Source organism: Pogonomyrmex barbatus, unplaced genomic scaffold, assembly GCF_055798465.1.
Source record: "Pogonomyrmex barbatus isolate J1 unplaced genomic scaffold, ASM5579846v1 scaffold3, whole genome shotgun sequence".
NCBI lineage: Eukaryota > Metazoa > Arthropoda > Insecta > Hymenoptera > Formicidae > Pogonomyrmex > Pogonomyrmex barbatus.
The window spans coordinates 12,355,508-12,382,176 of NW_028297127.1; the positions used below are offsets into that span (position 1 = coordinate 12,355,508).

The following is a 26,669-nucleotide window of genomic DNA, read 5'->3' on the forward strand; positions in this document are numbered from 1 at the left end:
GTGTATATTTATAAATGTTTATCATTTATGAAATTTACATTGAAAGATGTAATTAATTTTAATTATTTATGTCTGAAAAATAGATGTAACTATCGCAAATAACAATTGAATAAAGTCCTAATAATGAATAATAATGAATAATAATGACTGTTTTGTTGACTAATTATAAGCTTTGCAGATTTAACAAAAATAATGCTGCTTGATATAAATAGAAATAAAAGAATTATCTATATGTAAGCATAAAGACAGTAAGAAAATTTAAAGTACTTTAATATTTATGTTGCAGCTTGCAATAAAACGTACTATGGCGACGTGGGGAAGACGTACGATCTGGAATTGCATCGACCGAAGGAAGATAAGGTGCCTTACATTTGCAAGCTCACCTTTAATGCGCCAGGTGACGATTTCGGTGATATTGTACAGGTGAGTTGTGCTTGAGCCATTTGAAACATTAACACAATATTAACACTGAGAAATTCAATACTCATTTACAAGAAATGTTAAACTTTAAACGTTATTTATTCATTTATTCATGAAGTATCAAAAGAAGTGAGTCTCGGAAATTTGCAATAAATTACATTACACTGAATCGGACTTTAATTAAAGTACGCATTAACGAATAGTTCGATGAAGAAAGACAATGCTAGGATTTATGTAGCAAATTAAATTCCGAACACTTGAATTTTTGAGTCTACTCGACCTCTGTATTAAGGAAACAAGTCTCGACAAATAATTATCTTCCTTGCATAAGCAGAATGGCTTCGAGCGCTTCCGGCAAACGCGTTTCAAATTTTCCTTGACATAAAAATTTTAAATAAATTGCGCAGCTAATCGCAAGGCAGTCACGTGGAATAAAGAAAATTTAAATTTTAATAATTGATATCAGCTCGAAAATTAGTTATTCCGGAAAGCGAATCAATTTCGCATGTCCATTTCTTGCATGGCAAATGAAAAAAGTTATTTTTGTCCGATTTCCGCTGAGGAATTAAAGACGGAATTTTTAATAAGGACTCCACATTTTTCAACGTGAAACTGAAAACCGTGCACCGAGTTTTCGAGAGCGCGAAAACTTTGTCGAGTGCATAAAAACTCTGCTGCCTCCGGCTGCTGAATTATTTGCACAGCAATATTTACCGACTTTCTCATATCTACATAGCACAAGTCACGAGAATCGCTTGTACGTGCCGGTGGTCTGCGTATGGATGTTTACTGCTCTCATCAAAGAGACGCGCACTAAAAGTCGCAGTGATGCAAAACAGTAATGCGGCAACCGAACGGAATTGTATCTGACAATCAAGCCAACACAAATTCACGAATCTCTATTTAATTCATCACTTGAATATTGTTTGCTTGTATGTATGCACTTAAATAACAAAACCAAAAGTTGACAAATAATAATAATAATAAAGGATAATACAAATGATTGATTTAATTATTCATCTTGAAATAGTTTTAAGCGAGTATTTTATCATTTATTTGATTTGCATTCATAGTCATGTAAATTATCGATAATAAGCACTTTAATCCGTTTTCATGTCATTCACGTTTACGTGACTAATTGCAAAGTGCTTTCTATCACTGTCAAAACAAGAACTCTGTTTTAATCGCGCGTCGCGGACAAGCCAGGCGCGATTGCTCTTTCGGATGAAAAACTGTATGGGACTATCAATTGCTGACAGCTTGAGCAATGGTCGATGATGTCGATGCGAATTTATTTGCTTGATATCATAAAACAAAGAAGCCTATGCAATAATATTATTCCGTTTACTTCCGACTATGTTACAATTTTATGAAGTACAAATGAAAGAAATATTTTAAAAGTGAATCCAAAAGTTAGAAACTAAATAATTAATACGAAATATATATTTTTAAAAAAATGCCATTTATAAAGGAAAATTTTAGAAAATAAATTCTAGAAATAAAGATAGGACATTTTTAGAAATTATTTCTTAATACTTATTTGAAGGAAAGTTATATTTTCTAGTAATGCAATTTATAATTCCTATTTTTAAAGTGAATCCGTCGTTTGTTTGTATCTCACGATAAATTTTTTTTATTTCAGCTGACCTTCGACAGCTTTACTCTAGGAAAATTCGTATCGTTCACCGCGGAGGGATGTCCCGATGGCTCCTTGCAAATCTCGGAGGCGCAGCGTCCCGACGTCGGCGGTCTGTGGTGTGGCACGTCCTGGGGACCGGCGATCTATTACAGCGAAACACCTAGCGTCTCGATCATCCTCAAGCTGCTCAGGCTCAGCAAAGATCAGACGGGATTCAACTTCGACTTTAGAATGGCGTACAAGATGATCAGGAAATCTGACGCGGTGGTGCGCTACGGAAATCCTTTCGTCGGTAGGTGATCGCAGTTTTCGATTACAGATTTCGAGCACGTTTATCGAAGTTTGGTCCACGGCACAGTCGAGACTATTTATTTCACGACAAATTTCGAGAGCTCTTATTTAATATCATTATTTAATATTATTTGAATTAAAATCAGTTCGCGCGCAAGTTATCTCATAGTAAATATTGTTTCATTGAGATTTGACTTCTTGCGATTTATTCTATTTTATATCTATTATTATTACTGTTATGAAATATATTATTGAAAATATATGATTTAGAAAAAAATGTTAAAAAATATTTACAGAATTTATCCTCTAATATTCAGTTATGTAATAAAATTATGATTATATATTTATGTAATTTTATTACTTGAGACGTTTATAAGATATGTAAGCTTTCTGATTCGAAAATTTATTATTATTTGTAAGCTTTAATATAGACTTTAATCCAACCACAATCGTCTCTCCGATTAATTAATAACACTCGAATGTATTTCCCGTGCGAGGAATTGTTCGAAGTTTGTACCGTTCGTAAAATTGCAATAGCGATTGAAATTGCGCGGGCAAAGAATTTCCCAATATTTTCGCCGTCAATGATTAAAATTCCAATGTCACGTGGTCAGGAATAACGCAGGTCATCGGGACGCCGGCGTCGACCGAGCGCACGTCCGCCGAGTACGCGAACACGTCGATGGCGATGCCGGTGCAAATGGTCGAGCAACACGTGCCACCACCTACGAAACCGAGCTCCGAGCAGTTCTTGGGAGACCTAATATCCGGGACTTATTGCTCCCGTATATTCACCGACTGCGACCGGAAGAACTGCAGATTGCAATCGCCTAACTTTCCCGGTCTCTATCCCCGTAATCTCACCTGCTATTACGCGGTAAGTTTCGCTTAACTTGTCATATTTGGCAAAGTGCGACGTGCGTTTTATTCTAAAATGTGCCTACTTTCAGTTGTGGCTTTACCGCTTACATAATCTGTAAAAATAACGCACAATCCCATAATAATATTATAATGCGTAAAAAGAAAAAGGAATATAATTGGCTGCTCATTAAGGAAACATTTTCGTCATATCGAGCGTATCGTTAGAGTAATGTATCATCGTCTGAATTAATTTGCTCGTCGTCGAGCAGATGCGCAGCAGTGATAAACGATCGACATAGTCAGACGGGGGATCCTCTCCCTAGAGCCTTGACACGGCTCATATTTCTGTTTCAAGCAGACACACCTGCGGCGGAAGTCATAAAAATGACTCGCTTCCTCTCATATATGGTTAACAAATTTTCGGACGGTCCCCTTCCTACAACCATTATTTCCCCTTAGTATCCGCGCCTGTTTCTCTTCGTCACGTAAATCAGCGCAAACGATGGGTTTCTGGCCGGTATAATTTTTTCTACATCACGAAGATTCAAAATTGGTCAGCAGCCAAGCACAAAGTTGCGAGCAAAACATCGGCGGTGTTTTTGCGAGAAATTGGAAAGGTGCCATCGAACTTTGTTATCGTAAATTTAATTAAAAAGAAGAAATTTAAAATTCCTTCTTTATTTCTTCACATTACTCTTTTCAGTTTTATTTTTTTTTTCTTGCTTTGTTCTCGTCTCGCTCTTCTATCTGCTAAATGGTCAATTTTGGTCTTCGTAAGAATGTGGGAATTTAAATTAAGTATTAAGTAACAATCAACAGCAGTCATGTCAACAAATCAATCTTCATATTGATATTCAGTCAGTGTTGATTTGGGTGAAATACACGAAGGTTTTCGTAATTTAGGACCTCATTTTCTCCTCCGGAGATGGTCATTTGTTCTTTTCATGTGTAGCTAGGTAGACAGACAGACACTCGTGGGACTTAAACTAGATAAACTTCGATTACGAGCGAAGCAATCTCCGTCAGTGTGTTTCTACCGAAAGTTCATCTTATTCCGAAACTCTGATACAACCATTCTGATCTTTATCGTTCATTTAAGTTCAGCATGATGAAATTACTGATATCTAGATAAAAGCCGATTTCTTACGTTTTCGTCCTGTTAACTAATCGCAAAAAGGAATTTAATTTTATTTTTATATTATATATAAATCTATATTTAGAATTCAGTATATTTTAATAAAAATATTTTAGTAAAATATTTTCTAATTGTAAAAAAATGGTATCTGACGTAGATTTATATTTGTACAAAAATAATATAAAAAGTTAATTCTATTAATTTGTTAATTAATATCGAAATAATATAAAGAAACTATTAATTCTATTTAATCTTTAAATAATTCCTCTTATAAAAAAATAAATGACATTTTTCCAAAATAAAAATTAACTTTTGGTAAATGAAAAATAAAAGGAAAAGATTAAAATACTAATCAATACTAATATTTCGGATGTAAAGTCTCACAACACCTAGATTCACATTTATATTCTAATTTTACCGTTAAGGGAATATAAATGAAATCACGGTACGCCATGCACATATATGCATTCAAAGTTTAAGATAAGAAATTCTATGCGGGCAGAATACATTTCGAATATAGGTATGAATGGACTGATTCATATCTCATGTAGGTGAGACAGCACGAGGTGCCGGCAGGCAAGCACGCTTTAATACACGTAAAACAGCCCCGGGGCCAATTGGTAGCCGTAAGGGCGCGACCAGCTACTCAGGCCGAGCCGCCACCCCGGGAACTACGTCTCTGGCAAGATTGCGACGTCGTTCAGGTACGTAAAGCCACCGCGAAAATTGGATTAGCTGTTATAAATTCGAGACGGAGAAAAGAGAAAACATCTGGTCGTAACGCGAAGCAACGTGACCGTTCTGCCAAGCAGCCGCGCCACACTTTTGCATAGTGATCACCTGCCAGAGAAAGAAACTTTCAGTTTTTCATTCTTTGCCGTTGCCACGACTACGAGATATTTCCGCCGCTAGACAGAATTGATCGCGAATCAAAGAATTAAACGCAGCCACACAAGTTTAAACATTCACCCTTGCGGCGATTTTTTATTCCGGGCAATGATTGTAAGGCTTCGTCGCCGATTCTTTTGCAGCAGTTCAGTAATGCCTTTCAAAATTACCGAGTTGTTTTTTTTTTTTTTTCTTTAAATAATACGATAATATGAATTTGTACGTTACATTGTTTCAATTGCGCTAATATTTTAAAATCATAATGTTTAATACACTATATACTTTTTTTAATTTTAATGTTAGACCTTGACGAAATTTAGTTAGGATACATTCATGTAACGTAATAATTTAATCAACTAAGTGTCATCGTGAAAATTCGAATAATAGTATAATTGTTACAAATGGAAACTTGATTAACGTACGAAATTTTATTGTTGCTTATCTGTTGTCTTCTCTGAAATAGAGAAATTTGTCTTTATAGGATTACGTAACAGTGTATGACGGATATACCACCAGGGAGCCTGTGATCCTAAAATTTTGTGGCGGCGGGGAGCCAGTACCGGAGGCCATCAGCAGCGGCCCGGAGATTCTCGTGGAGTTTACTACCTCTCCTTATGGCACCTTCTTACATCCGACGCCGCCCCATTCTCTACATGGGTTTCAATTAGAAGTGCAAGTACGTGAGAAAGCTCAGCCCATAAATCGCATAATGGCCACCTTAATTAATGTCTAACCTGTCCGCTTCTACTTAATCATCCATAAAATTCAACGCTTTAGATGCATTAAGAATAACTCTTTGCACAGCAGAGAATACTTACGGAAATGTTTAAATTGCAGATAAAAACGTTCCATCGTACAAATGTTATTTAATTACTGTTTATTAAATCGCTTATTATTATCAATTAATTAACGTAATTAACGTAATTATTAATGTCGCGAAATGATGGACAAAAACATTTTTTACGTACATCACCATAATATAAGATAAAACAAAATAAAGGAATAAAACAAATAAAGGGCGATTTTGTTACATTATTTTTTAGCAAAAATAACAATGGTAATTTATTTCTTGACGGACTAATAATGAGATAGGTAGTTACTACCCTGGCATTACCGAAAATCAAGAATCGTTTGGGAACTCATTTGGTCCCGCATGATCGCGCATAAAATGAGCCAACGAGCTCTCGTTCGCAGAAAGCAGAAACAACGACATCCACCAACGCTCGTATTATCCGACATAAAATTTCCTACACGACACACCTACCACGACACACCGCAGCGAATACATTCGCATCAGATAGAACCGCAAACACGCGATCGCTCGGGCAATTCGGGCTCCGACAAAGGGGAGGGGGGAGGGGGAGGGGGGAGAGTGAATCAGTGACGCAAAGCCCAGCCCCGTCGAGGCTGCACGCAATGTGAACGCGCGTCGGCTTCCAGGTCACGTTCGTGGACGCCGAATCACCGACCTACGCCAAGAATAAGCGTTGCGAGTTCTGGCTGAGGGGCACCGGCGGCGGCGTCCTGGCGTCGCCCCGTCACTCACTGCCGAGGAACAGCACCTGCCTGTACCATCTTCGTGGCGCCGGACCCGCCCTGCCGAGTCCGACACCACCGCGACCGTTACCAAAGTTTCCGGAACAGAGACCCGGTACCGTTTGGAGGAGACCGGCCCCGAGACCGCCTCAGCCGCAATTCCGCGTCTGGTTGTCCATTCTCAAATTCCACGTGGGCACCAGTCTGTCCAGCACGGACGAGGATTGCTCGACTACGCTCATGGTTTGGGACGGTGAGATGATGCCGTTGTCGGAATGTAATGATGTTGCTTGGTAAGTGGCGCTCAACAGTTCAGAAAAACTGTGATTTTTTTTTTTTTAAGAGACGTGTGTTACTTTAACAGAATGGCCTCAATTGATTTTGTTTTTGCTTTTAGCTTAATCTTGTTTTCTTTGATTATTAATATCTTGCGATTTTATCGTAACAATCTCTGTTCTTTTCTTATTTGTTTAATAATTGTTAATATTTTTTTCAAGTGATGATTTTTTTTTTACCAATTAAATTTTAGCTGAATGTTCAGTATTTACGAAAGTGGCTAGTAGAGGTTCGGTGTAATGTTTGTTTCAGTGAGAAAGAACGTCAACGTTACGCTGAGAGGATGGGCGATCCGATTCAACCCGTTCTTGCGCGTCCCGCGAGCAATACCACGTTGCTAGCAAGATATTGCAAGGACAAAGTACCGAGAACTTGCGATCATGCTATCCTGCAGAACACCAGTCGTCCGTGTTCTTTGGGGGAAAGTTTTGTCTCTTCTGGCAGCAGTTTAACTATAGAAATGCGCATGATCGAGTCGACAGCGCTTAGGTAAGTCTTAATTTTCATTACAGAATTTACATACGTATACATTTCTCTTTATCGCTTAACGTAGAAAACAATATCTTGTAAATCTTTTACGAAAGAATAATTAAGTTATTATCAAGAAATTTTAATCTAAAAATATATTTTTTTTAAATTAAGTTTCAAATTAAAATAATAAATAATAAATCGTTTATATCTTAATACAATTTTAATCAAATTCAACCTAATCTATCAAACTTTCATTTGAAGAGTTATATAATTTCCTTAGAAACTGATAACAAATATCGTAAAATATTGGTAAATCACATTACGCATATCTGTAAAAAAATTATAAAAAGTTATATCAATATTTTAATTCTTTTAATATGTTTTGAAAAATATTTCAAAGAAAAAGAGAATAAAAATTGAACGGCGCATACGAATGCACTTTCCCAGAAAGTTCGAAAAATATCTATAAAACGTTCCCACTTTTGAGACACATGTCTCTGTTTTAATCGGCAAACTGCAGATCAAGTAAAAAAAGTATTAACGAGTTCCATTGAAATTTTTTGTATCAGCGATTTGTATCGGCAAATAGTGAGAGCATTTGAGCGCCAATCTGCACTTGTTGTAATCCCGCGTTTCATCGCGATTCGCTTACAACATCGTCGGACTGAAACCGCCGGAGCGTTACAAGCGAGGAACGTTTTATAGAAATACGACGCGCAATATCTGCTACGGTAGCACGTTTCATTCGTTCGCCGTCGCATGATGCTACGCGCTCTTTCCTTCGCGCCACCTACAATATAGATTATTCATGATTCTCCTTCCCTTTGTCCCTTCCCTCGCGGTGAGAAGATAGCGGAATTCAGAGGCATGCCGAGAGACACGCGGCGACGGCGGCGGCCTTCCACATCCCATTTGCTTAATTTTATACGCGGATCTTTCCATCTCCTTTTTCTCCCCCCTCCTCCCCCCCCCAATCTCCTACCCGTGCTCGTGAAAGGCGTTACATCTATCTCTTGATTCGTTGCTTCGCAAATTTAAAAATTATTTAAATGGACATTCGCGTGTCGCGCATGAGAAAACGCGAATTTTAATAACGTGAATAAGTGAACCTTGTAAAAATTTCGCAAGCGTGCATGAATGTTTGTGTATACCAAATTCGTGCCGCGCGCATCACATCGCACCGCGCATTGTACCCATTCATGGATGTTAATCTAAATATAATGAATTAACATGCCATGTGCGCAGCATTGAAAGCTTTTACAGTCGGATAATTAATTTACAAAATGGGACGAGAAAAAGAGTTCAATCGACAGCCTAAAAGCCAGTCCGATATTAACGTTATCGTATGATTTAAAAATAAAAAGAAATTAATAATCCGCAATATCCGCGCGTGTAAAAAAAACGATAAAAACGTTCACGTCTGCTGAATGGTAATTAAATTCCGACTACATCGATCTTTGTGGCATTAATCGACGTGCATTCGCGTCGCGCCCCCCCCCCCCTCCCGCCCCTCCGTTGTTTCACATCGTGCTTGCGCACGATAATTCCGACGATTCCTCCAAACGCGACGAAGATCCAGATCGGCGATTTTGCCGATGAATAATTGAGAGTCGGTTTTTCCACGGGTATACACCTCCGGTGACACACTCCGATTCACATTTTACACGCGTTACATCCGTTTATCGTCGCGTCATATCCGACGGGAGTATATCTGCATGTCGTCGTCCTCCCTTTCCAAGTTTTTTTCTTCCCTCTCGCACGTGCCTATCGACGTGTGGACACGGCGTGTTCGGGCGTGATAGCCGACGGTGAGTGACGTGCAATGCGGATGCATCGCACGGTCTAGTTAATCCTTTCCGCGCGAGGTGAAGCCTACCGGCGCGGCGCACGAGCTTTATAATAAGCTCAAGCCAGTTTAATAACATCCCCGCAACCGTTCGCCGGTGCAACGTCTCTCTTCAAGGCCCGCCGCCTCTCACAATCTGTCGGAGGGTTCGTCGATCTTCATCAGTGCACCGAACCCGGCGCCGGACAACGGCACATATTAACCCCCTTCTCGCGTGGGGTTGTTATTACATTAATACATACATCCCCGCACGCGATTTATCATTATTCCCGAGTTTCAATTCAATGTCTCGACGAAGTTGGAAATGTCGCGTCGCCTGAGAAACGAAATTTACGCAGGTCTTCCATTGTTTTGTTTTTTTTTTTACATGTATTTATTTTGCAGATTATATTTTCAGATTCGATTTAGATTGGATTTTTGGATTATATTTTTTATACTCGCGCATTTTTTTACACGTTTCATTTAATTTAATAAATTTGTTTTTTTTTTTTTTTTCATGAAGATGGTAAGATTATAAGATGATAAAAATGAAGAAGTTATTTTTAATATTAATTAATAAAATCGACACGATTATCTTCTTTTTTAGACCCGTAAATTTTCGCGCTCTGTACGAATTCGTCGATCTTCATCAGGATGGCGATCCCTACGGCAGTGGACCGTGTTCTCGCATTTTCTACAGTCGGAATCGAGACCATTATCCAGATCGTAAATTCCAAGGACCGCGCGACATATTCCTGTACGGTCGTGGAGGATCAAAGAACATAAGGTAAGAGATTGTATTTGCTATTACAATAGCAAATTAGACATGTAAATAAGGGAAAACATTTCGTGTCTTGGACTTATTTACCAGAAACATATTCGAGATCTTCATCGAATAATTTCTTTTCGTACTTGCCACAAGCACGTAGATGTATAACTAAATTCATGATATAATTATGCAATAACGCTGTCGACCAATACAACATTATTTACTTACGTGATTGTTTATTCGCCAATAGAACTATCGTGACAATATTCATATTACGGCCATCTATCGTCTACGATAGGATTCTATTCGTGCGTGATTCCGAGTACCATCATGAAAGCTAATATAATGATATAATGACGCGATTATGACATCGTCAATTCGTCATCATTTGTCAATTCGTGGCAGTCTATTATTAACAGATCTATTATTAAGAGATCGATGTTCGTTGTAAAATAGACGATTCTTCCGTATCTTTCTTTCGCGATCGAACGATTCACAAATCGTATATTACGAAACTAGATATGAGATCAGAACTACAAAACTACGTCACACGCTACACAATCATTAAAAACGTATGCATTGCGTAACCAAAACGCCAAGCTTTATCTATTTTTTGTTGTAAAAGAATCTATGAATTATGTATATATTTCTGACATATATAAATGATTAACAGTTTCTTATTATATTTAGAAATCAATATCAAGACTCGGTAATATAAAGTATATTATTACATTATCTAAATGGTTCTTTGAAAATACGAGAAATCTGTAAAACATAATTTACAACAGCTTTTATTTTTGCTGAGTCATTCTGTGTTCTCCTTTAATGAACTTATTACGATCGACATCCAAATTATGTTTTAAATCTTAGATATCTTTTTTGAAATCTTTATTCGCTCGTTGCTCGAATGCATCACACATATATGAAGTACATGAAGTATGCATCTACGAAACGAACACGTACATTGCGCTTTTCATGGTCTTCATACGGTGCTATCACGCGCATATCCTTTTATTACTATCCGCAAAATCGAATCTTTTGCGATCCCGATAAAATATCAGTTAGACTGCGGCTTTACGACAATCATAAAATGAGCTTCGCACCGTTAAACCAAGCTCTTCTTGCTAGCAAATCAGAATTTCTGTCATAACGTTCGATAATAGTTACGTCCGAACATAGTTACGTTTTCATTTTAGTTATTATTTGATTAATGGTAATAACAAAGAAGCAGAAATGTATGTCATAGTAAGGTGCATTAAAAAGTCTACTAATAATATGAAATATAACTAAAAATTTTTCAAACTAAAAATTTCAAATAAATATTCGCTCACTTAAATCATTTTCGCGTACGCTGATTGACGACGAGACGTAAAATCGATTTTATTCGATTCTTTCTAATATTGTTATTTGCGCTCGTTGAGAGATTCACTTCCCAGCCGAGTAATGAAAGGCAGGAAGGCTCATTCCCTGGCGAGATAATCCAACCGCGATATTTGAAAAGAGACGAGGAACTCGATGGTGGTACCCGGTTGCCATGATCCACCTCTTGGAATCACTTTGGCCGCTTTCCGATTAACGGCCGTCCAACCTTCGATGCTCCTCGTAATCTTCCTGCAGTATCGATCACTGAACCGGCTCCTTTGCCTGGCCGGCGAGGCGTGTAGATTCGATTAAGTGCTGAAAGTGCAGGCCAGAAACGGGTTTTGCAGCTGCGTGTACCGCTTCGAAGGAGAACACGACGAGGTGGTGAAGCTGAGGTTCAACAAGCTCCTCAATGGGAATCGCACCTGCCGCAGCGTTAGCAACTCCGATTTCAATAGGCTGCTCTGCGTCGACTCCGAGAACTTCTCGGTTAAGGTGCGTAATTGAAACTTCTGGTAATTGTGATTAGTTTCGAGGCAAACCGATCGCACCGTCTCCCATGCGAAAATTAAATTTTGCAATCGATACGTCACGAAATCAATTCATTTGGATATATATTTGATGATTACGTCTATTTGAGTCAATGGAAAGAGGTATACAAAAGAGGAATTTTTATGTTACTGAGGCCCCATTGCACCAACATTATTTTGTGCTTTAAGCGAGACTTAAGTATGTGTCTGTCTTTATTTATTTAGAAAGAAAGATAAAGACAGACGTTTAAATCTTGATGTAACCGGGCCTTAGTCTTTTAAATCTCTTGTAACTATGAGTTTATTTTAAATAGGCTAAATTGGAAAGTTGTAAGTGACGTAACTTGATATTGATACGATGGAAGTTATATAGAATCGATATTAACAGGTGGCTCTGATCGAGTAATTAACGGTGGCTTTGCGTGGTAGCAAGTATCAGCAATCTCCGAATCCAAATACGATAGACCGAAGTAAACCGACAGACTTCAAAGTTTCTAAGTAGTCAACATCAACATGAATCAGACTCGAGAGTGCGCCACGATTTGTTTTACTACTTCGATGTCTGATAATGCAAATGCAAGATTGATGGAAACACGTGACTGCAGTTTAATAGCATCGATCTATCGTTTCGAGATTTCACTTTAAACAATATGCGAAGCATAACATTTTTATTTAATAACTGCGAAGCATTTTCCAGAAATAACAACGAAATGTTTATCGAGAATAGTTCCTTCAGCCACGAAACGCGCGTTTTATTGATAAAACAAAAATACGGAGTTTTGAGGCTAAAGACAGTCGGAAGCATCCCCCTGTTATCTGTTTGTAGGTGCTCGATTTACCCTGGCCAAATGCGTCGCCCATCCAACGAGATTGTCTCTGCTCGAATCGATCACTACCCATCAATATCAAATCTACCTCTAATATCGCTGAGGTACATTTCACCGTTCTATCTATGGACGCCTTGGATGATTACAACAATCTCTTCTTCGAGGGCACCTGGGACTTCGTCAAGACGGTGCCTTGCATGCAGAAGCGCAGAGTCAGGGGGCCGTCTGGTGAAATTAAATATACGCCGCCGATCGACGATGACGAGGTAAACTTGAAAAACTTTATATACAATAAAACCGACATTTAAAGTCATTTTTATTCATTGATCTTAAAAGAAAAAGTTAAACTATACCTGAAGAATAAATAAATTAAATTATACCTAAAGAAGTCAAATCTTTTCGAAAGATTTGACAATAAACCGGATAAAACATTACTTAGTTTCCAGTGATGTTCAAAAAAAATATAAATAATTATCAATGTGTGTGTTTCAGTTTCAATTTTTCAAAAACACAATTTTTTCAAAATAAGCTAATGAATAAAAATGTGTGTTTTAGATTTACAATTTCTATGCTGATTCATTCTGTGCAAATAGTCATGTATATTTAACTTTATTTTAATGACTTCTTTCACGATTGTGTTAGAAAAACTGTGAGAACCAACCGTGGCTGATCGATCCTGGTCCGGGACAGTACCTGTACGTGAAAATGCGCGGTATAATTGTATCAAATAGCACAAAGTGCGCGACCAAAAATCGCATCATCGTGCACACGGGCGGCGCGATTCACGTGTCGGTATGTCCAAAACCACCTGCCGATTTGAGGCACCATGTGGTGGAGGTGTTCAGCGACGGTTGGGCCGTCAGCAGCAACGCGATGATCCTCGCACCGGGACAGGATCCGATCAGGACCATCGCCGTGGAGTTCATAATAAAAGAACCAGCTACCTACACGGTCACCTGGCTCGAACTCACCAGAAGGTTCGTAACGATACTTTTGTTTCAGAAACAATTAAAAAGTCGAAAGACAGAATGAGAGAGTGAAATGGCAGATCTGATATGCCTATGCGGATCCTGATATCGTGGATATCGTATTACCTTAATTACGAGTATTAGTAGAAATGAACAAAGGAACTTCTGATAGCAAACGCGACAAAGACCGTAATTAATAGAGTCTTCATGAACGCGACCTCCTTCTTAAAAAGAAAAGATGGCTCTTCATTAAACTTTGCCGTAATTTATCTATAACTTTCGCAATCTCTTGCGCAGAATAATTAATCTCGTAGAAACGAAGATTGTCTTAATAGATACGCGGCGGTGTATCTGCATTTTGCTTGAAAGTTGCAAAGACCTCTTATCAACTTTCCATATACAAGATATAGAGCTGAAGTACACGTTTTATACAACGTTTAACATCATTTGCTACAAATGCTCCCGATAACTGACAAACTAAACTTCTTCGAGGAAAAAAAGTTTAGAGAATAAGAATAAAACGCTATTACATTTTCACGTAGAAGTATTATATCTCAAGAAATAAAGATAAATCAAAATTAAAAAGTTGCTAAATAACAATGGCACAACAGCGCGTTACAATCTCCCTTTAGAAATCGGCCCAAGTGTGTCGAGAGACCCCCGATCTGCATCATCGCAGATCTGTCAGAATCGCGCGGAAGTACAATAGCAAGTACAACGATGGTACGATCGTTTAAATGACTCACTCTCGAATGTCTCTCTCGCTCGAAAATACCTTAATTAATATCCTCGCTCGACGTCACCTGGCCTGGATTAGGCGGGCGGGGATCGTCGCGCGACGACGAGAGCCACGTCGTTACGCAGCGCGGAACAATATGACTCTATCGATCCTCCCTCTGACCCGCAGACCGTCGGTGACGTCAACGGCGGGCCTGCAAATGTCGCGGGACTGCGAGCAACGGTGCCCGGAGCTGGACGCCTGCATAAACGCCTCGCTGTGGTGCGACGGTGTGTCCCACTGTCCGTCCGGCTACGACGAGGCCCTGACGCACTGCTCGGTGCTGCTGCAGTTGCCGCCGTTGCAATTGGCCCTGGGCGCGCTCGTGCTGATCACCGTCCTCGGCGTGATATTCTTCATCGTCTGGCGGGCCTGCCGGCGGCGCGGCCGCCGCTCGATATCCCAGCACCGTCTGAAGAGCATCTCCTCCGAGACGGCGATAATCGACGGCAAGGAAGTGATATGCTGACACAGCGACAGTTCTGTGCGTTACGTCGAGGTCGACCGGGTCACCACTGTGTGACGATCGCCGTCGTCCACGTCGTCGTCGGTCCGGCTTCTTCCGGCGGTTCTCTACGGACTAGCGGTCAGACTAGTATTCTGCTCGGCCCCGCACTCCTCCTGAAGAAGTCGCCGGGCCGGCCGCCGCTGGAGGATCCGCGGAACTGCCTCCGCGTAACGCGCAGAACTGTCGCGTGCAAGAGATTCGGACGTTAGATGGAGAGAGATCGGAGTTCAGCTATGGATCGCGGGAAAATCGCGTTCGATGCTCGATGACTCGGGCGAAGTGAGAGAACGCCTTTCTTGCCGAACGAACGGACGCTTTTTTCGTTTCCGATTGTTCCGGGTTCCAGAGGCGGGGCATGGGTCTCGTTTTAAAATTCAGGGAATAATGACGGGTGAGTTGAAGTTGAGAGTCGGGCGATCTGATTACAGGGGACGTCGTGAATTGTAAAGCAGCGACTGGAACGTGGTTAGGATTATAAGCTCGGTGGTGTCTACGTCGAGCACGCGCGTCGGTACGCAACAGCGTGAAGTAAACTAACGCGTAACGGCGGATTAAATCCAGCGACGTGATGCAATCGTTTGTGATGTAAGTCTTTTTCATTAAATCGAAATGCGTTGCGGTACACACACAGTGTATCATCTTTGGTAATTGGCTTTTTGGTAATTTCTACGACAAGATGCTGCCAATCACAAATTTTCTCATTTCAAGAGACTGAATCGTTTATACGATTACTTTTTTTAAATAAAAGATGGAATATTAAGATGTATAACGAAATACTTGTTTCCGACGGTCAATTTTTAACGAACGCGTGAAATCCAGGCGACAGCACACGCGCAGCAGACGCGCGATCGAGCTCTCTCTCGTCGAGATCGATCCACTTTCGCAGACATCGAAATAATCACTGCCGTGATAACCGGCGTTCCGGGTCCCGGAAGTTCTCGAGTTCTGATACTTTTGTTATCTTCGCGTGCAAGATCTTATTATTCTCGCGTGAAGCCTTATTACTTCTCAAAGTACCGTTACACGTCCCATCCCGGATCCACGCGAAAGTTTTAATGATTCCCCGTCGAACTGGCCCGAAAGTCATCTCGAAATGAGGAGAGAGAAAAAAAAAAAAGGAGGGCGAGCCGCGTAACGTAAAACGCCACAGAACTAAAGTGCGAACTACTTTAACGAGGACAATAACTAATAAAATCCTAGTAGTACGTCGCTATTATGATAGAATGGCTTAGTGACGATCGAACGACGCTGCGCCTTGATTGAACTTTGACGATTAGCGCAGCTGAAAGACTGCATACATAGTACCGGGATTGCCGCATTTTGGCGCAATGCCGAGAGGCGCTTATAATAAGTAAACGATGCGACGGGGCTTAGTAGAGCGATAATGCGTTGTTAGCAAATTAGTAAGTTATTATTAGCCGATTTCATCAGCGTCGGTCAACCTCAAATCGCATTTTAACGGTATATTAATTTCGGTGTACCTCTTTCAATTAGAAGATTACAATTAACAGACATTAATGAAACCGGCCCGATATCACCTTATCTCATTTACTGTTATATCATCTAGCAGAAGTTATCTTATAGTATAAAGCTGTACTTTGTCCGATTAACAGATTACACAAAGTATTTATATTTGATATTACACGACACGTCGCGAAACGTTATTGAAGCGATGCCCGAATAGGATGAATTTTCGCATTTTCGATAACGTTGATTTGCCCAAGGCGCCACGTCGATCCGATTGGCACATCTCGATTAAGAAACAACCTCGTTCGGAAAGACATCCGAGACATCGAGCGTCGCGCGCAACATGTTAGTGTTAAAAATCTTCTTGAAAATAAGAGTAGGCAAGCAATTCTAGAGCCGAGCGAACTTCTCCTATCTCTCATCTCGTGCTCCACATCTTTCCTTTCTCTCTCTCTCTCTCTCTCTCTCTCTCTCTCTCTCTCTCTCTTTTTTTTTTGGAAGGATGCGCGTGACATAGAGAGATTACATGAGATTGTCTGTAAAATAGATTGTTCAGAAGGTTCACGTCGCGCGCCAAGTTGTCGCAACGTTATTAGATAAATCAAGACGTCGATCGAGAAGGATGTTGAATATTTAATGCAATGTGACGTGATATATTGCGGCCGTGGTGACACAAGAAACTTCAACGTTACCACCTATCGTTTACTGCCAAAAGTAGTCGATTATACCTCACCGACAGCGAATAAAAGTTTCGAATATTACATTATTTATGTGTGTCATGTAAATATATTTCAGCTACATGTGTTCCGTATTGTTTATAGGATCCGATCAGTTTTCGACAGGCCATTTTCATTTTGCGCTAAACGATTATCATTTCGTAGGAACGGGATAAGGTAACACCGGACGCACAATGCGGTAATCGGAGATATTTCCTTTACGTATCATGGCTGTAGACTTCTTTCAGACGTCTGCATTGCGCTTGGGTTGCACTTTGATGTGAGCGAGGGCCAGCTGCAACTTGGATCGCAAACGAAAGTAATTCGTGCGATCGTACGGAAGAAAATGCCGCCGAGAGCGAACGAATCTCGACAAATTCTACCGAGAAAATTTTAAGTTCTCGATAATAAAACAAATATATATATATATATATATATATATATATATATATATATGTGTGCCCTAACGAAAAGGAATGCGGTTACACGCGAGCTCGCAACGAGGAGCAGCCTCAGCCGACGAGGAAAAATTTCAGCTAGACATACTGACCAAGTTTAAAGCGACAGCCGACTTTAGGCGATTTAATTATTCATATTAGCGATTATCACTTCTTGGACGGGGTGGATAATACGTAGACTTCAGTAGCCTGAAATTATGTGATAATATATAAATGCTGTTTTTCTCGGAGCTGTGCTCCGACATTATTATTGTTACGCCGGGCGAACGGCGTCCAATCGAGCGTGAGAACACTCGAGTCGACATTTCGAGGGGCTACTTCCTTCCTCTCGCTATACTTTCAACGGTAACGTGTTGCCGCAACGATAACGCAGGAGTAGCGCACGCGAAAGTTTAGCGAGATAGAGCAAAACCGACGGCCGAACGTGGCCGCTCTCGGGTTTTCACCTTAAGCACGCATGCGAGCACGCCGACGTCATCGCCGCGGCTTGTACACCTTGTTCATACTTGTACATAATCGATTATTTATCTATTTGTATCAAATAACGAATGTTGCGTGCGTACTTCCGCTCGCACGTTTCCACCGCACGAGTCGACTTCCGTTTCGATTATATTAAATTAATGATCTCTTTTCCTACGATGGCGTGACGTTGTGATTGACGTTGTGATTATCATTCGAGCGTTTACTTTTAATCACGTCGAATCCAGGGCCGAAATGACAAGAAATCTACATTTCGCCTGCATTTTAATTAGTGGAATTAATTAGCGAAATTACGATTCTCATTACGATTGTCGCGCTGAGAAAACTATATAAATGTAATAGCGATTTATGAATGTAATAGCAGAGAAACACTATTTGAACAATCTCGAGATGCCGAATCAATATCGAAATCGTGTTATCTAACTCGTTTTAATTATATTATATTTTATATTTTAGCCCATCACGGTGCATGTCGATAATATTTTGGGCATTTACAACTTGTAAGATTTTTAATACAATACGGCCCGCACGTTATCTATATTGATGAAATTTGCACAAGTGTGTTTCGCACAAGGAACTACTATTTTTCATTAATCTGTGAAACAGTTGACACGCAAAAAAGCAAATAATTCTCTCTCATATTAATAGAAAAGAATATTCAAGAATATATGAGAATAACTTCTGTTGAATTTTCGATCAATAATATTTTTTACTGAGAAAATAGATACTTCCTTTGTAGTAATGAACGACGCTATCAGTGGCTTTTTTTTTACGGAAGTAGCGAGCGGAAGTTTGCATTTTGCCGCTTTACTATTCGATAAGCGTAGAATTTCGAAAAATCAGGATAGAATGTACCCGAAATAGAGAGCGAAGAACGACGAGGAAGCTTAAGAAGAATTAACGGAGAGATTAACGCAGCATGCTGATATCGCGTGTTGATATCGTCAGCTAACCGGAAATACCGCCAATCATTCTCTCGTTATTTGCGAGTGTACACGCAATAATCAACGCGCGTATAACCGAGAAAGAAAGAAGACAAAGTGATTCTAGGCGCGCGATGTAAATTCTAAGCTCTTCGCAGAGAACATTGAATGAAAGATAATCGTCAATGTAATTCGTCACGGTTGGATCTAAATAACGGACTCAATAAAGCGAATTTCATTTCATTCTTGTTCCACGAAACGCGTTGGAAACGCGTGCGTTACGTACAGAAATTCCCGTGCCCGTCGACGTTCTGCGGATAGATAAGACTTATCGCGTTACGTTCTAAGTGATAATGTTACGGATTAGTCAGACAATGAGTAACGCGAGCGTACGTTTAATTAACTGCAATCTTGTGTTCGATCAGAGGGAGGTAATACAAGTTTTTTTCGGAAAGGAGGTCACGGTTTCATTATCTGTTTTGTTTCTATACCTACACATTCGTACTTCAATCCTTTTTCTCCTTCCATTTTATATTGTGAGATGGCATAAAATAAGATGGTTATCTGTTAAAACATGAGATATCACACTATTGCGGAAAAGTTTTATTAAAGTTATATTAAAGAAAGTTCAAGCAAAAAGAGTAACTTTAAGTACTATAAAGTAAATTTACGAGAAAATGAACGTTTTCTGACGATCGAAAAAGATGTTTGCTCGTGTCACGATATATTTCAGAATATTGTGAAAGTTATTTTTACAATTTTTCATTTACTTGGGACCAAAGATATTATTTAATTTTTACTCGGCCTGCCAATGACGTAATTGCTTTACAACGTAATTATGCGAATACGTCTTAGGTAAAAATATCGAAATTCTAATTGACACTGACTGATTTGTAAGCGGAGAATCAAAGACTGATTATTTACATAATTTACTTCTGCCATCAAAACAATTTGCACTGCCACGCGTAAAATCTCTTTTACGAGGGACTGTAAATCAATCGCCTGTAAACCAATTATTTACGATTGTTGATAAATTTCTGAAATAAAAAGAGAATAACTGTGCTTATTAAAAAAGGAATTGCGTAATTTAAATGATCACACATAGCCTGAACTAGAAGAATAAAATGTTCAATCTATTTTATACTATCTACAATAATAACTTCTTCCATAATTTAAAATTACGATTGCACCTCGATGCAACGATATCGGCTTTAAAGCCGTGACCCAGATACAGAGTTAACTCCGCTGATGTGTTCCACAGCCCGGCCGGAGAGAAATTTTTCCAAAAATAGGTCATCGAAGGTCTTCTTTTAATTATTTTAATTATGTCAATCACTCCTGACACGAGCAAATTAATTTCCGGAATTCTAATAACACACAATTAACTGCATTCTGAATAATTGCATGTGTAAATACAATTCATTATCTCCCATTTATGACGGGAACGGCTTCAATTCTTTGAGAAAGAGAGAAATGAAAAAGAGAATGAGAGAGAGAGAGAGAGAGAGAGAGAGAGAGAGAGAGAGAGAGAGAGAGAGCGAAGATAAAAGTAATGAAAAAATAATTATTCCGCAAAACGCAAGCGGTGACCTCCTTTTAAAAGTAACACACTCTGACATCTTGCGATCGCAAAACTGCTGCATTTTAAATGGCAACGTAAAAGAAAATCTATTTCGATGAAACGCGTTTTAATCATTTCGTCTTTGCATAGCGCTAATAAGAAATGTTGCATAAAAATTTCGCAATTATCGAGGCATTACGGAAATGAATAATGAAATTTTCCCAATTATGCCACATCGAGAGCGATAAGAAACAAGCATTTCCGACAAAATATGTCATCGCCTACCTAAAGACTGCCTTCGTCGCGTTTGCATATCCAAAGAAACAGTAAAAATTTATTACGATCTGAAAATATGTGTCTTTGAAAATATATACTCCTGATAATGCATTGCATATTATCGCCACGATTTACGTACGAACGCTTACATTGCGACTAACATCCATTCCCATTTATTATCCAGATAAAGCAATTTTATTATCGAGGCGCGCATAATTGCCACTTGCGTCTATGAATATCTCGCGTGTGACCGGCGCGTAATCAATGAAACAAATCGGAGAACTAACTCGCCCCTAATTTCGCACCGAATTAAGGCCTTGCGCATTGGACGTTACACGAATTGGTTAATAAAGTGACGCTTCGTTGAAAGTTGTTAATTCGCTGTCGATATCCTCGAAGTGTAAAGTCACCGATGGAGCTGCTATCGAACTCTCGAGAGTAGTTATAGTTTCACACAATTTATCTAAACGTAGACTTTATCTAAAACGGCAAACGAAGAGATAAAAGTTTAAACTAATCCTTTAAAATTTTAAAGTCGATCAAAGTGGACACGTAATTGCTTATTGAAACTTCGTAAGAGAAAGTCGATGTTTAATCCTCGTCATCCCAGACAGGATGAAGCTCCGGTCTAAGTCTAAGGATTAAATAAGATTTTAATGTAGAACGAAGTTATGACTAAATGAGACGCGTAGTCTGAAGAACGTGACACTTCACTCATGCGTAACGCGACACTTCAATCATGTCAAAGTGAAATATGAAGAATTTTCTAAACACGTGTTATATGAAGTGTAGTTAATTCTATGTCATCGTAGATTTAACTTGGCCATTTATTTTAAAAACAATGTGAGCTCAGTTTTGACGCACCACTAATTTCAATAAAACGGAGCCATAAATCTATGTTTCGATTTTAATTTTAATTTTTTATAAATTGAACTTACATCGTTTTTAAAATAACCGGCTATATTGGATTGTTGCGTATGAAACTTTGGATTTATCCGATTTCAGTTTTAAGGAAAGTTTCATATAAAATAAATCACGCACACGTTGCATACAGTCGATAAGATCTTCTTATAATGCATCAAGTTTTGCAAAATGCTTACCATATTTTTCAAGAAATAATAAATTTGTAAAAACATTTAGAAAAAAAATTGAAAAGTTCGTATAATATTATTCTAAGATTTTAAAGAAAATTGTTTTTTATTTTAAGAAAATAAATAAATGAAAATAAATGAAAAAAAATTACTGAATTTTCATATTTATTTTGGATGTTAATTTGAATATCATTGTAATCTGAATTTTATACGCACCGATTCAAAACTAGATCTTCGATCTGAAACGAAATCACGGTAGATGCAAAATTATCGCAAGTCATATTTACGTGTCACGTTTTAAATGCAAGTACAGATGAAACGTACTGCCTCGCATACACTTCCACGTGCTTTATCTTCGAAGGTGATAACTGTTCTGCAGATAGTCTTCAAGATGCAGTTTAAAGGGATATCGCCATGTCGCTCACCTGTGTAAATATCAATGGTTATATAAATGATCGGAATGGTCAATGTAAGACAAATTTTCGATTATCGGCCAATTCTCTCGGCTCGTGTTTCGATTGTAAATAAGTATAATCGTACGAATTAAAGCGATTCTAGATCAGGATGTAAGTCAGTAAAATAATTACGTAGAGAGAGAGACGATTCTTTTTTTTAGATATTACTGTTAACGATGTAAAATCATATCCGTGGCTGCGATTACGAGGGATTACGAGCGATCGAACTGTCGACCGTCAAATCTACCACATGGCAAAGTTGTATTTTCGAGACTTTCGCGCACTTTTGTTCGCGCTAGGAGATTTTCATTTCTATGACCATCAAGATTTTATGGCGTTTAGTGTTGTTATAGAATCACGATAAAGTAATTATGCAGAGTATAGGACAAAATTTACGAGAATGAGAGCTAAGGCATTTCAAGTTTCGCCTAGCAAAATGAATAAAAACTCGCGTATACTACTAGAAAAAAAAAAAAAACTTTGTTGGTAAACACCTGTATGTTGAAGTATATTGTAAACTTTTTTTCATCGTTACGTTACGTTTTCACTTTTCTTTCGCTTTCTTATCCATCACTTACTTAACGACTCTTGGAAACTAACTGCTGATTATTCATTTATTATACTAATGGAATAAGTACCTTCTCATTGTCGTAATTACAATCTCTTGTTACTTGGAGGAATCAGTTTCAAGTTAAATAAGCGAGAATGAGAAGTGTATTTACAAAGTGAGATAAGAACGAACGAAAAGTGTCAAGCGAAAAGAGCTGGCACGCTTTTCTTGCGTAATAGACAAATAATTGTGACAGCCTCGTGTTACGAGATGCAACTGTGCATTATCTGGACGATTATATAAATGAACATTGCATCGAGACAGAGAACTCGCGTGATAGCATATGGACACATAAAATACGCTGCCGAAAATGCGACACTTATTATCTCGTACGCCTTGGTACTTGGCGATAAATCAGGCGCGTAATAAATAATCGCCTTCTGTCATCATTTTTTTCATAAAAAATAAGTTCAACTATTAACTGTTGCTATTTATAAGACGATATCAGTGCTGCTTTTGCGCATCAGGATAGTTACTATTTCGCGATTCTTTATGATAAATATTTTTTTTTATAAAAATATACATACGCACTCTATCAATTGACGAATAGTGAAAATTAGCCGATAATATCTGTAAATTCTCGGATGAAAAGGATAAAAATAGTTTTAAAAAGTCAGTTTTAAAAAGATTCAGTCACAATTGGGAGAATAATTGCGCGGTGCGTTCGAATTAACAATTCGATCAATTCCGTTTTCACATAATGTATAATATTTTTAAAAAATATCTTTATAGAATATCTTGAGAATTCTGTTACCTCGCTACGAAAACGAATGGCACAAACTGTTTCTACAAACTCAATTTCGATATCATCTATCATCATTCCAGGTGACGCCGGGAGACGTTTTCTTTTTGTTTGGTCGTCATTATCACATCAATCACCCTTGTTACAAAACAGACATAGATAACGATGTATCTATGTACTTTGCAATGACGAAGGTCGCCGCTTATTCAAGCGAAATTCCGGAATTTTTCTCCAGAAAATCGTACAAGCGATTCGATTATGCTTCGAGATTGCTCGCGAGATCAAATCTGTTCTATGTTCGCCCTCGATTGCATCGCATTCGATCGACTGCAAGTTCGATAATCTTCAGATTCGTTCTTCTTTTGATTTGGTCCGAAAGAAAATCATAAGCTGTATGTCACACTCAGAATTTGAACCGACGGATAATGCATTGAATCAGATCTCAATAATCTTGATTTTTTTATATGAAAATTTTTCGCAACGAGCATAAAGATTAAACACATTCCACGAAATCTGGCATATGCTTTAGAATAAATTATATATTAACAATATATTATAAATAAAAATTTTTTCTGTTAAATTTTTCGTGTTTGTCTGCTGGATAAATTTAATGGAAAATTTTAGGGAATATGAGAATAATTTTTGAGCTAACAATTTTATATAATTACACATTTTGTGTAAAAAATGTATAATATTTTTATATGATAAAATGCATATTTCCTTTTTTCGATTATTATTATCATAGTGAGTTATAAAGTTAGCAAGAAATCTGACAATAACATAAAGTTACACATATGAACGCATATGACATACAATTTTGGCATTTAAACGCACACGTCATTAATATATTTACAATTCTATTTAAAAACAGTGACACAAATCGCAATAAACAAATGTAGATGCTTTAATATAACAACGTTAGAAATTGGATTAATATTTCTTATTATATTATTTTATAATATAAATTATTTTTAATTTACATTAATTAAAATAGAACAATAGCAATATTGCTAATTTATAAAATTAAAGGATAAATTTTATTGATAATTCTAACAATTTTTCAATCAATATTTCTTCTTCTATAATTCGAAAACTAAAAAAGATAAATCTTTTGGAAAATTGAATTAAAAAAATGAAAATATTAAAACAATTCTGCATTTCCGCAATATTCAGGATTTGATTTTATCTTAATGATAAAAAATTTTATCAATTTCCTGTACAATTTCCTTTATTCTTCGAAAACAAGTAATTTACTTGCGTCGAAAGGCAAACGTAAATTCCATTGTGCAATCGAATGGCGATCATTGTTTGTGCTAAATCGGAGATCAATCGGAGGAGGCAGCGACCTGCGCATGAATCATGAGCACGTCATGAGTTATTTACGGATGACGTGATCGTCTCTCCCGGAAGCAAATGTCACACGACGTCATCAGAATTCCAATCCCAGCGTTAGACGATTCGCTGACGAAAATGCACTTGTATTTCACAACAGACAAAGACAACATGCGAAAAATTGTATTGAGATCAGCGAAGCGATTTCGTGTCATGTGGTATTTCGATGACTCACGATGTCATTTATAGATATACATATATATATATATATATATATATATATGTATGCACAAACCATTAATTTATCTCACGATAAAATAAAAACAATAACGATCGATCAGATGTAAATTTTAATTGATCCTCCGAAAACATGCTCACGCGATATGCATATAGTTACTAATTGTACCATTGCCGATTACCGACTTGAAGTATAACAAATATGCGACATTTTTAATAAATTATTTTGAAGATTGTCTGCACTTGTTTTCTTCTCTCATCCTTGCAAAAACGTTCTTGCTTTGTCATTCTATCAATTACATTGTATTACGTAACTCTGCGGTATAAACTGGCACAGTTGTAGTATTGATTTTTCGATGTTAAGTCCAATTTATTTATATTAATTTTTTATATTATTACAATTTTAGTACGGTAAGTCTCTAATACATAAATGACATAAAATTATAGGATTTTAAAATCAAATATAATTTTGTAGAAAATTTTAAAAAAATTGTTATTATTTTTAAATATTCACAGTAGAAATTATTAATAAGTTATTATTATATGTATGTGTATTATATGTATTATATTTATATATCCATATGTGCGAGAACTCGTGTATATTTCCTTATTCTTTTAATCATTAATTGATGCATTGAAATCATTAATATGTATCAGTTATCGATAACATGATATGCAAAACAATGATTGAAGTTAAGACGAAGCTGAATAAGACTGAAAAAGACTATTTTTTTATAATCAAACACATATATTAATATCAATTTTTGAAAAACGATTAATTATGAACATTTTATTTGAGTGTGAACATGTTATTTTCGTCGATCCTTTTTCTACATGACAAATATGCATAAAAAAGAATTCTAGAAAAAATTTAATATAATAAATAAAATCATATCTACCTAACCAATAAAAATAAAATTATAATAAGTTATGATGAAATTAAGTTAAAAATATTTTATCATCATTTTAATTATTTGAATTAAAATTATTTTGATTAAAACTATAATAACATAAAATTACACTAAAAAATCAAGCTAAATTGTTTTATTGTACTCAAATTTGAATTAGTTTTTTAACACATTCACTACCTAGGATCCATTAAGTGATTGACCTTAGTCATGTCCAGCACTCACCTATTGAGTGTTTCCTTTCTCAAATTGTGATCAATTTAATCGAC

At 37.6% G+C, this 26,669-nt stretch overlaps 1 protein-coding gene across 9 annotated transcripts in view; it reads left to right on the forward strand.

Annotated features, from left to right (window-relative positions):
* The window catches only part of LOC105422507 (uncharacterized), a 142,987-nt gene extending 117,259 nt beyond the window's left edge, over positions 1-25,728 (forward strand). For all 9 annotated transcript variants that reach the window (XM_089079570.1, XM_089079571.1, XM_089079572.1 and 6 more), the window contains 12 exons: positions 287-423; positions 2,063-2,351; positions 2,965-3,227; positions 4,898-5,050; positions 5,716-5,910; positions 6,675-7,063; positions 7,359-7,595; positions 10,010-10,189; positions 11,881-12,028; positions 12,890-13,156; positions 13,533-13,867; positions 14,766-25,728. In XM_089079570.1, coding sequence (XP_088935696.1) covers positions 287-423; positions 2,063-2,351; positions 2,965-3,227; positions 4,898-5,050; positions 5,716-5,910; positions 6,675-7,063; positions 7,359-7,595; positions 10,010-10,189; positions 11,881-12,028; positions 12,890-13,156; positions 13,533-13,867; positions 14,766-15,105 — 2,933 coding nt within the window. In that variant the 3' untranslated portion in view covers positions 15,106-25,728. The remainder of the gene's footprint in view (positions 1-286; positions 424-2,062; positions 2,352-2,964; positions 3,228-4,897; positions 5,051-5,715; positions 5,911-6,674; positions 7,064-7,358; positions 7,596-10,009; positions 10,190-11,880; positions 12,029-12,889; positions 13,157-13,532; positions 13,868-14,765) is intronic.
* The last annotated feature ends 941 nt before the right edge of the window (positions 25,729-26,669 follow it).